The 12212-nt window shown below is 31.4% G+C and overlaps 1 protein-coding gene across 1 annotated transcript; it reads right to left on the reverse strand.

Moving 5' to 3' along the window:
* Window positions 1-7143: 7143 nt before the first annotated feature.
* On the reverse strand, window positions 7144-12212 carry LOC129911645 (zinc finger protein ZPR1). The gene is made up of 2 exons (XM_055989507.1): window positions 11733-12212; window positions 7144-8256 (listed from the first exon to the last, which is right to left on the reverse strand). The coding sequence occupies exons 1-2, from the start codon at window positions 12115-12117 to the stop codon at window positions 7274-7276; spliced, it is 1368 nt and encodes a 455-aa protein (XP_055845482.1). The 5' UTR covers window positions 12118-12212; the 3' UTR covers window positions 7144-7273.

Genomic DNA, 12212 nt, shown 5'->3' on the forward strand with positions numbered 1-12212 from the left:
GACCTCTACTTTCTGATGGTGTAAACAAAAATTTACATTAGTATACCATAGTGCATATTCTCGGAAAATGCAAAAAATGAAAAAAGCTTAAATTCGAAAAAATGTTTTTATCATTATTAACAATTTTGGCCTATTTATTAAAATTTACACTTTAATTACTCAAAAACCATTGGATTTTATGTTACATTGATAAATCTATTGGTTTTTGAGTAGTTAAAGTGTAAGTTTTAATAAATAGGCCAAAATTGTTAATAATGATAAAAAAATTTTTTCGAATTTAAGCTTTTTTCATTTTTTGCATTTCCGAGAATATGCACTATGGTATACTAATGTAAATTTTTGTTTACACCATCAGAAAGTAGAGGTCTTAACAAACAAATTACCCACCGATTTTTTGAAAAAAGCTGATATTTTGACACGTGAATTTTCGATTGAAAATTAGGGTGTTTTTTTGGTATTTAGTCAAAATAAGGTTAAAAAATTAATATTTCAAATCAAATAAATTACTGTGTATTAAGGACATAATAAGGTAGGTTTTCACCAAATTTCGTAGAAAAAAACATCTTTTTAAAAAAGATAAAAATAAAAAACCAAAAACTCGGTTTTTTGAATTTTTCATATAAATTTTGAGGTTATGTGAAAAAATTGTTGGTACAAACTTTTTATTACCTACAACTTTGCCATACAACTTTTTTCCATAGAGCTTGTAGTTTTGCCGGAAATCGAGATATACCATTTTTAACCATTAAAAACTCAACCCACGCACTTCCCGAACTCGGCTCGCCCGTAATTTATTTTTCCTTTAATTTTTATCATATTCACCTCCTTTTCCAATGGGTTTCATCCTACTATGATTTTTTTTGGTTTCAAAAATTATCGACCCTGGTCTATAACGGATATCTCCAATATAAAGTTTTCGAGATATTGCAATTTTCTCAAAAACGGATAACGATTTTGCTTTGATAAAAAAAAATATGTTTTGCTGCAAATAAGGCCGCACTTTTGAAGGAAGAAAAATATTTTTTGGACCGTTATTAACGGTACCTACTTGCCATAGAACCGATTTCTTAATGAAAACGACACAACCGATTTTAATGAAAATTTTTACATAAAAAGGTTTATACTGATATTAAAACTAAGAAAACTTTAAAAAAAAATTATTTTGGATATTTTTTTTTGTGTGCCGGGGATGACAGCAACATGTCGCGACAGTGCCAGCACACAAAAAAAAAGTTGTATGTACTAGGAACCAGACCTATCTTTCTATATGTGTTTGGACCCGCTGAATCCGAATTTCAAGTCCGTTTTTCCCGGTCACCCTTCAGTTTTGCATTTTACTCAAAACTGGAGGGTGACAGGGCCAAACAGACTTCAAATTCCAATTCAGCGGGTCCTAAAACATATAAAAAGATAGGTCTGGTTCCTGGTACATGACACTTTTTTTTGTGTGCCGGTGTTATTTTTGGATTTAAAAAATAATTTTTTTTTTTTTTTTTTTGAAAAACAATTTTTTTAAAAGTTATTTAATGAATTTTATGTGTCAATCTTTAAATACGAGAGCAATTCGCAATTCAAATTAAAACCATTGTACCATGGCGTTTCCATTGAACCAAAACATTGATGTACCGCACGGGTCGTTTGAACGCGACACTACTCGAAGTGTCTTGCACTCCATATGTTTGGATGCAGAAATGTTCCTTGGGGTCTAAATAGTAAGAAAAAAAATTTTCTATCGAGCTATTCGTTTTTTATGAGCTTAATAAGTTATGAAAAAACGTACTTTTACGTACTTTTTCACACGTTTTTGTTAATAACTCTGTTAATAATAATGGTAGAAACTCAAATAATGGCTCTATTTTTAACGGCATTTCAATCAAATTAGTGGCATTTTTAGATCTTCAGATATTCGAATCTACATCCGTTCATTTTTTCTGTCCAATTCGATTTCTCTAATCAAAAATCTATAAAAAGTTTTTTTTATAGAAGTCTGGGTATACTTTTCTAATGGTTTTTCGTATGCTGAACTTGAATCCAAAGTCAAAAAAATTCCATCACATCAAGTTTTTGAGATATTACCGTTAGAAAATCAAAAATACCCTTTTTTAACAGTTTTTATGAGGTTATGTCATCTTGCGTGATAATTTTTTATAATTACATTTGTAGCGGTTTCTTAAAGAACTAAGTTTTTTCTTTTAAAATCCGTTTAAATCATTTCGATATCGCTTTTCTTCTCCGAGAAATCCTAAAATCTATTCAACATGTTTGGTGAATATTCTCTATGAAAAAAAATCTTATGTTCGTTTGGGTTTCATGGCAAATCGCAAAAAATTTTTGCATTCCTTTAAGTTTTTTGGTAAGGTTTATGGGAAAGAAAATTTTTGACTAACCAAAAAACTTAAAGGAATGCAAAAATTTTTTGCGATTTGCCATGAAACCCAAACGAACTAAGATTTTTTTTCATAGAGAATATTCACCATACGAAAAATTATTAGAAAAGTATACCCTGACTTCTATAAAAAAAAACTTTTTGATTAGAGAAATCGAATTGGACAGAAAAATGAACGGACTTAGATTCGAATATCTGAAGATCTAAAAATGCCACTAATTTGATTGAAATGCCGTTAAAAAGAGGGATATTTTTTCTAAAAATAGAGCCATTATTTGAGTTTCTACCATTATTATTAACAAAGTTATTAACAAAAACGTGTGAAAAAGTACGTAAAAGTACGTTTTTTCATAACTTATTAAGCTCATAAAAAACGAATAGCTCGATAGAAAATTTTAAAAAAGCTTTTTTCTTACTATTTAGACCCAAGGAACATTTCTGCATCAAAACATATGGAGTGCAAGACACTTCGAGTAGTGTCGCGTTCAAACGACCCGTGACCGTCGACAAGCCGGCAATAGTTTTTTCTCAAACTTTTTCCAACGGAAAAAGTATTGATGTTTTTTGCCGACGAATTGATTCTTTTTCGTCTTTTAATACGAATTTACTCATATTTTTACACTGATTTTAACACGCACTACAAAAATTTGACAGTTTTGCAAACTTCAAACGAAATTATTATTTAAGGAAAAAGATAATGGAAGAGAATTCGTTGTTTTTATTAATAAATAATAAATAATAATTATCTTTCTATACACTTCATATGTCCTATGTACAGTAGAATGTATAGTTATATAACTTTATACATAAATAAATACAATATAAATAACTGTAAAAATATTACACAAAATCATAATAAAAAAAGGACTTTTTAAATTATATTCTTTGATTTTTAAAGGTTTCAAGAGAATCATTTTTTCCTAGATAACATTCTTGAATTCTTTTCCTTCGTATTTGCCTTTTCTTTTGTCATCGATTGATCTTTTGGATGTACATTATGATTTGTTATTCAATTTTCATTAAAACATTGCGATTTTATTGCCCAAAGGCCCTTAAAGCTAGAATCCATGGGCGGCGAGCACCCCAGACATTGTAAGAAAAATTATCAGGTAAGTTTTCAAGTGTTTTCAATGAAAAAAGTTGATCAATTCAGGATTAATCCAAAATGGTACTGTATCACTTTATTGTCTGAATGTTAAAAAAATAATTGACGAATGGTTAATGTTTCATAAATTAATTTACCATCAACAAGTCCAGCCACGTAAAAACAGAAAATAAAGAGGTTTTTTAGAAAAAAGTAGTTTTGGTTTTTTGTGAATTTCTCGAAAATGAAAAGATATTTTTGAATCTGGGTTTCTATTTTTGTTTAAAAATAAATAAGGGCATTGAATTTTAAAAACAAAATTAGTACTTAAATAATAGTACAGGAAAGTTAGTAAAAAAACAGGCATTTTGTGGAACGAAATACAGGACGGCTGAATTTTTCAAACCTGAAAGAGGGGTTTTAGAAAAGCTTAAGTCCTGGTTTTCGGGACGCCACCCCCCTGGCGAAATCCGCTATTTTGGAAAACGCGAATCACTCTTTATCTCCAAAACTATGGGTCCTATAGAAATGGTTATCAGACCAAAGTTATTGAAAATTTAATTATCTTTTTCTTTGTAGTTCATTATTTTTCTGAGCGGGCAATAGTTTTGAGGTTATGTTGTTTTAATTTATTTTTTTTCGGTTTTTTTAAGATTTCATCATTGCCGCTATCAGTTACATAATTTTTTAAACAGTAAAAGTTATAGACCATCAAATTTCCAATAATTTGATATATTTTTGAAAGTCCTGCGATGTATAAGTCAAAAGTTATTGATCTGAAAACTATAATCTAAGTGCAGGAAAGTAAGTAAAAAAAACAGGCATTTTGTGGAACGAAATACAGGACGGCTAAATTTTTCAAATTAGAAAAGCTTAAGTCCTGGTTTTCGGGACCCCGACCACGTGGCAAAATCCGCCATTTTGAAAAACGTGAATTGGTCCATATCTACTACACTAATGGCTTGAGCGAATAAGTTAATTAACCAAAGTTGTAGGTAATATAAATATCTTACCTTGAGCATTCAATGTTTTTCAGCGAGGACAACACATTTGAGGTTGTGTTGTTTTATTTTTTCGTTTTTTTTTAAATTTTTCTCAATCTCTATGATAGAAATATAAAAGTTGGATGTTTGACTTAAAACAAAATAAGTGTACCACAATATTGTAAGTTTTACCACTACCCATCTTAATAAATCACTCTCACATATCATATTTTTCTTGTTTTTACATAACGTACACGATTGAGCCTTTTTTTTAATACCTTATGCAAAAACATACATATAAGTGGGTATATTTTTTGAAAATATTGAGAGAGATTGCTCTTAAAGTTCCGTATCTTTGGTTTTAAAAGTCATATAATCTTCAAAAGTATACCAAATTAATGGAAATTTGATGTTCTACAACTTTAATGGTGCCTATGTTTCTATGATAGAGACTGAGAAAAATTAAAAAAAAAAACGAAAAAAATAAAACATAACATAACCTCAAAAGCGTTGTCCTCGCTGAAAAACATTTAATGCACAAGGTAAGATATTTATATTACCTACAACTTTGGTTAAGTAACTTATTTGCTCAAGCCATTAGTGTAGTAGATATGGACCAATTCACGTTTTTCAAAATGGCGGATTTTGCCACGTGGTTGGGGTCCCGAAAACCAGGACTTAAGCTTTTCTAATACCCTTCTTTCAGATTTGAAAAAATCAGCCGTCCTGTATTTCGTTCCACAAAATGCCTGTTTTTTTACTAACTTTCCTGCACTTAGATTATAGTTTTCAGATCAATAACTTTTGACTTATACATCGCATGACTTTCAAAAATATATCAAATTATTTGAAATTTGATGGTCTATAACTTTCACTGTTTAAAAAATTATGTAACTGATAGCGGGAATGATGAAATCTTAAAAAAACCGAAAAAAAATAAATTAAAACAACATAACCTCAAAACTGTTGCCCGCTCAGAAAAATAATGTACTACAAAGAAAAAGATAATTAAATTTTCAATAACTTTGGTCTGATAACCATTTCTTTGGGACCCATAGTTTTGGAGATAAAGAGCGATTCGGGTTTTCCAAAATGGCGGATTTCTCCAGGGGGTGGCGTCCCGAACTTAAGCTTTTCTAATACCCCTCTTTCAGATTTGAAAAATTCAGCCGTCCTGTATTTCGTTCCACGAAAAAGTCTATCTTTCCTGTACTATAATTAAAATTTTTAAAAATATTAGTTTGAAATTTGTATTCCAATTTTTTGTTTTCAAAATTTTGATTTTAAAAATTATTTTTTCAAAAACTGTGCAGTAAAAAATGTTTTGTAAAAGACAAGAGTTTTGGCTTTACAAAAAGGTATAGCACGTTATAGTAAGTGTAACCGTTGATTTTTTATAATTTTTTTTCCACACTAAGTCACTTTTTTTAAATTGCCTCTTCAAAAAACCGATTTATTTTTTGGGGCCCCTAACGAAATATTTTATTTTTTGAGATGATGGCTATGGCTACCAATTCATTACACTGGTTTACAAGGGTTTTGTTGCCGAAACAAAAATATACTTTTCTGAAGGTTTTCGATGTGCTGAACTCGAATCCGAAGTCAAAAACAACTAATCAGCTCCTGTTTTTGAGATATTACCGTTCAGCACACCGAAAACCTTCAGAAAAGTATATTTTTGTTTCCGCAACAAAAAAAAAGTTTAATTTAGTTAACCAGTGTTATACATTAGACATTACACTGCAGAATATAATTTGTATCTCTTGTGTCCGAAGTGATTATCATGTCAAATATCTTATCTTTTTGCTTCGTTACTTATAATAAGTTGCATTTTGTGCATCGTCTGCAATCGGGGCCCTGGGGTGTTGAGGGCCCCGGGGTACGCCCCGCTTGCCCCAAAGGTGTGTACGCCCCTGTCTGATCATTATTTTTTTAGCTATGTCGGGAAGAATGAAACCCCAAATCTTAATTTTTCCTCCACTGGCACTGTATTAAGGAAATGATAATTTGTTGAAATTGATCTTTAGGTTTGGAAGAAAGCTTGAAGAATAAAAAAAAAACATAGGTCTGTGTGAGGTACCTACCGTTAAAAATGATTTTCGAAAAAAAAAAATTAAAAATGCTTCTGCAAAAGTTATCTACTGTTGGTAATAATTTTTGAAAAAAAAAATGTTTTCATCAGAAGATATGTAAATCTTTCTTAAAAACTAACACTGTTTTTCACTATACTAAACGTAATGAAATTAGCTTTAATTTGATCCCAAATAATTGGAGGTAGGTCTTATGCTTCTAATGGAAAATTCATTCTTATTATAAACTTTACATGGTAATATCTCTATAACCACACATACCATATTCAAAAAATGTCAAGCCTTACCTTTTACAGCAGTCTCATGGCTCTAAGAAATCTCTTAAATTCAAATTAATTGAACATAAATCGACTTAGCACCACTAAAAGGAGTTTAAACATCGGGTTGGTTTCCGTGAAATTCATAATTCATTTACTTTTTTCTGTCCAAAAGCGTATTCAAACTGCGAAAAGTTGACCATCCACAAGCTGCAACTTATTACATTTTTTTTCATTTTTTGAACCGGATAACAATAAGACACACAACAATTTACACAAAAATAAAAATCTTTATTACATTTTTTTTTGATTTTTTTTTTGTTTGTTTTAAATAAAAAATAAATTTTCTATAAATATCGAAATTTTCTTGTTTAGGAATTTATGTGAAAGAAAAACAAAAATATATAAAATAATATTCAAAAAATGCTTCCATTTACTTGCTGATCAAACGCTACTGTTATCATTTTTTTTTTTTAATAATTCTCCGTCTTAATATCATTCAATCCCAAATCTTCATTTTGATCAAATGTCCTCTCATAACGCGTAACCGTCATCTTCGGATCTGTTCCCTCATCAACCAAACTCTGAACATAACTATTACCAGCTGGATCATCAAGTATCAGCGTAGCTGGAATTCTCAACGAAACAATATCATCAAATTTCTCAACAAAAGTCTCCAAACGATGTTTTGTTTCAGGATCAGCCGAGTCATGGAATAAAATTCCATTACCTTCGAGTTGGGATTTCATAGCAGCAAATATACCTTCGACTGTTGTAAATCGACCACCCAAAGCTGATGCTCCAACTTGACATTCAATTTCGGGTATTTCAAGTTGACATGTCTCCGATTTGAGTACATCTCGAGATAGATCTTCGACATTGTCGATTTTAAGAACTATCCGAATTCCTTGATCTTCAATACCACCACCAGACTTGACTTCGTTTGTTTTATTACCACAATGGTCACAAACCGTTGCCATTATGACAACCTCTTTGAAATGTGGTATGTTGGTGAGTTTCATGTTAGTCTCACAAGGCGATTTGCAAGAGTGACAAATCGTATTGAATTGAAAGACTTCGCCGTGAAGCTCTTCAATTGGCCACGAGCCTTCGGCAATTGGTTTGAGTAGATTTGAATTCTGTGACTTTTTCTCTTGTTTTTGGGCTGCACTTTCGTACATTCCCAAACTTTCATCTTGTTCGGTAGTTCTGTCAAAATGAGTGGCCTTGCAATTCGGATCATTTGCTGGAGCTAAAGGATTCTCTACAAAAGCATTCCCAGAGATATCCTCAAGAATGATTTTATATGGAAATGTGTCTTTGAACGATTTCAAACGCTCAATATAGTCATCAATCGATTTGGCAATGTCAGGATTTTCTAAATAACGTTTAGCCTGGTCTTGGCTCAATCCTCGTATTGTCCGGTCAAAGATTCCCTCGACCGTGGTTATTTCACCTTTTTTATAATAAATGTAAAAATAACATGAAATAAATGAATCTTTGATAGTGGAGTAACTAAAGCAAATTATCAGGGAACCCGGCCGAACATTTTCTCACAAACTGACTTCAAACACAAAAAAAAAATATTTTGAACACAACGGCAACACCTAAAATATTTGCATACACATTTTTAAAATCTAAATCCAGTAAATTTAATCAAGAGTTTTTGAAAGTATGGTCAGAATTTAAAAAAAAACCTTATTAAAAAAATTTTTAAATGACTTTTTTTCAAACTTTTTCGTAGTAAAATATGAAAAATGTAAAAATTGGAAAGCGATTGATAAAGAACTTTTCAAGATTTGCTGTTAAAAGCAAATGAACATGAGATATATATAACACGGTAATTTCAACTTAAGATTTCTCGAAGACGAAAAGAGATATTAAAAAGATTTAAACGGATTTAGAAAGAAAAAACTTAGTTCTTACAAATTTAATTTAAACAAAAAACCAAACGCTAAGAAATAGCCTCGAAAACTGGTAAAAAGCGGTATTTTCGATTTTCTAACGGGAATATCTCAAGAACGTGATGTGATAGAATTTTTCTGACTTCGGATTCGAGCTCAGCACACAAAAAAACTATAGAAAAGTATATTTTGGTTTCTGTAACAAAAAAAAGTTTAATTTTGTTGACCAGTGTAATTAAAAAATTTGGTTGCTTTGAGTTAAAGCTTTTGTTTATTATTTTTTATTAGAAAAATTAAATTTTTTCCGGAAGTCATAATTTTATGAAGATATTTTACCGTGCAGTAGTTCAAATGTTGATCAAGAGTTAATCCCAGAATATTACGCTTGTAAGTCGAAATATGATCATGACGCTTCAAACCATACACATATCGAGTAACGTTATTGAAGGCTACATTAAGTTTTCTTCGTGACTCAGCATCGCAATACATTGTTACTTCCTGATCCGAAAGTTATGATTGATGCGATTTTACTAACAGTAACTTAGTTTTGATTGGAGTGTAATATTGCGAAATTTAAAGGTTTTGCAAGCATCCATACATTTTTCCAACAATAATACGGAGATGGAGATCCCATTTTAAGCCATTTTTAGACTGTTTTGGGTTCAAAGAGAAATCGTCACTTTTTGACCACTAAAGGAGTCTTTAAAGGTCGTGAATAAATTTAAAGATAGCATCCTCAATAAGACCTTTTTTTACAACTCAAATACATCTGCACATCGTAATGGACAGAAGATTACAAAATACTATCAGGAAGGTCATTAATGAACATTGAAAAAAGGAGAGGACCCAAAATTGATCCTTGTGGGACGCCCATGGATGTATATTTGTAATTAGACAAACGATTACCTTCCATTATAGCTTGATTTCTACCTGATAAATAAGATCTTATTAAATTGGTGGCTGGTGGTAGAGAAATTAAATTGTGTCAAAAGTTTTTGAATGGTTTACCAAATCAAAACCTTTGGAAAAATCTTAGAAAGCCAACAAAGATACATGATCTTTGTCCATAGATAGTCTTACGGCCAATTTCTTCACATAAGTCCTAAGTCAGCTAGTACCCGGTCTAGCTAGGTCAGGTCCTAGCACTAGTACTCGGTCCTAAGGAAAAGTTAGTACCTGAGCATTTCTTCACATTTATAGGACCTGATCTAAGTTCACAACGCGGTCCTAAGAAATAATTCGTATAAAACTGGTATAACTGTCATTTTGACAATATTTTGATGCTTGAAATATTTTATTTTGATATTTCAGCAGATTTTACAAAATATTAACAGACAAAAAAAAGTCAATTAATAAAATTATTATTAAAATAATTTAAAAAATATTGTGATGATTGAAGAACAAGGACAACAAGAAAAGAAGATAAATTCTATCAAGGACCTTCACTATCAAGAACGACGAGAATGTCACGATTTTGTGCATAAGTGCCGGCAAGCTTAATAGCTAGTTCACTAACGACTCGAAGTTAATTCAATAACCTGGGAAAGCCACAGATAAACCAGTTTATTTTATTATTAAAAAGACAGTTCATATTATATCTCAATAAAAATAACATTTTGGAAAACTGAATCTTTATTGTTTTGGTGCAGTTTTGTTTTATAGCAGTCATTGAATGAAGATAATTTTGAACATAGTCTTCAATACTATTTGTAAATAGAATCTTCTTGCAAAGACATTTTGTGTTGGAAATTGTTAGATAGATGTCGGACGGCCATCACTAATACCACTGCCCGTAAAATAGTGCCGAAAGAATATATTTTGAGTGAAAATTGTATGCGGGTTGATTCAATTATACTTTCATAAACTGTGGTTTTCTTATTAGAAATGGATAATCTTCTGCAGTGGCAACGATTTTGTTCCATAATAATTTATTCAAAAACTGCATTGCTATTGCGATACATCTTTAAAAAAAAAAATACAAATTACAAAATGACAAAATTAGAATATATGTAATTCAATAAACTCAAAAATTACCCATTTCAAAAGACACCAAAGCTCAAAAATGCTCATACAGTTTTAAAATAAATGCAAAAAATCAATCCGAATTGAGTATTATCGTCGCTAGACTGTCGATTTTTAGGTTCTAACTTTTACGAAGTCCTAAGTAAAACTCGGTACCAATTTGACAGTACTACGACTTAGAACTTGTGTGAAGAAATCACTTGGTACCGATTTGAGTACTTACGATTGGTATAATAACCAGGTCCTAGCTTATTTTGAGGAGCCAGCTAGTACCGAGTCCTAAGTACTACTCGGTCCTAAATTGACAGTTCTAGGGCTTAATACTTGGGTGAAGAAATGATTTGATACCGATTTGAGTACTAACTTTAGGACTAGGACCGGTACTAGCGCTAGGACTCTGTGAAGAAATCGGCCGTTAAATCATCCGTTACTTTCAGTAGAGCAGATGTACAACTGTGTTGTTTACGAAAGCCTGACTGGTGTCTGCAAAGTAAACCATAATATTGAAGATGGGACGATATTTGAATATGGACATGGAGCGTATCAGAGTTTTTAGTTTTTGGTATAGGTATAAGCTTGGCGGTTTCCAAGCTGCAGAAAAACAGGATGTCATAAGAACAGTATTAAATAAATGGGTAAGCTCTTGAAGAATATAAAATAGGATAGGATAGGATAAATAACGGATGTAGACCTGACGATTTGGATTTAATACTTAGCTTTATAAACATTTGTTTGATCCGCTTGGTGGAATTCAAAACCCTCTGTCCAAGAAAGTAAAATTGAAGAGTTTTGTTGTGTTGTCGCAGGGCATTGCACAAATTTGTTATTGAGATCATCTTAATTAATATCAGAAAATTAGTGAAGAAAACGGCTCTTAATTACTGACGTTTGAAAAAAAAAAGATACATACTCAAATTCAGAGCTGTTCGACTGGGTTCCCTAATATTGCCATTGTTTTTAGCTTTAGTTACTCCACTATGAATTGAATTGAAAAAAATCATCTCACCTTTTTGCGTTTTGGCGGGTATTTCTAAATCAACTCCAGGAATTTGAGTGGAAGTATAATCAGAGCGTACAATTTTCCGATTTAAATCTTCCACTCCACTGACAGTAAGAACATAACGAACTCCTTGTTTCTGAATTTCCATGGCCGATTGAACTTCATTGTTTTCGAAGTGGCAGTGGGGACAACGGAATGACATTAATACCACTTCTTTGTAGAATGGAATTTTAGTTAATAAAAGTGTTGTGGAGCCAGTTTTGAAACATTGCATGCATGCAGATTCGATTTCAGTTGTTTCGGGATTTGGATCGTCGGGATTGATTTCACGAAAGATTGGTTGTTGATCTTCGACATTGTTTGATGTTGTTGCAGTCGGTGGTGATTCCATGTCGATTATTCAATGTTTTTTTTGGGGAATATTCGATTATTTTCTAGAATATTCTAAAATTTTCTTTATTTTAATTGCACACAATACAAAAAATT

This window comes from Episyrphus balteatus, chromosome 2 (assembly GCF_945859705.1).
Source record: "Episyrphus balteatus chromosome 2, idEpiBalt1.1, whole genome shotgun sequence".
Taxonomy (NCBI): Eukaryota; Metazoa; Arthropoda; class Insecta; order Diptera; family Syrphidae; genus Episyrphus; species Episyrphus balteatus.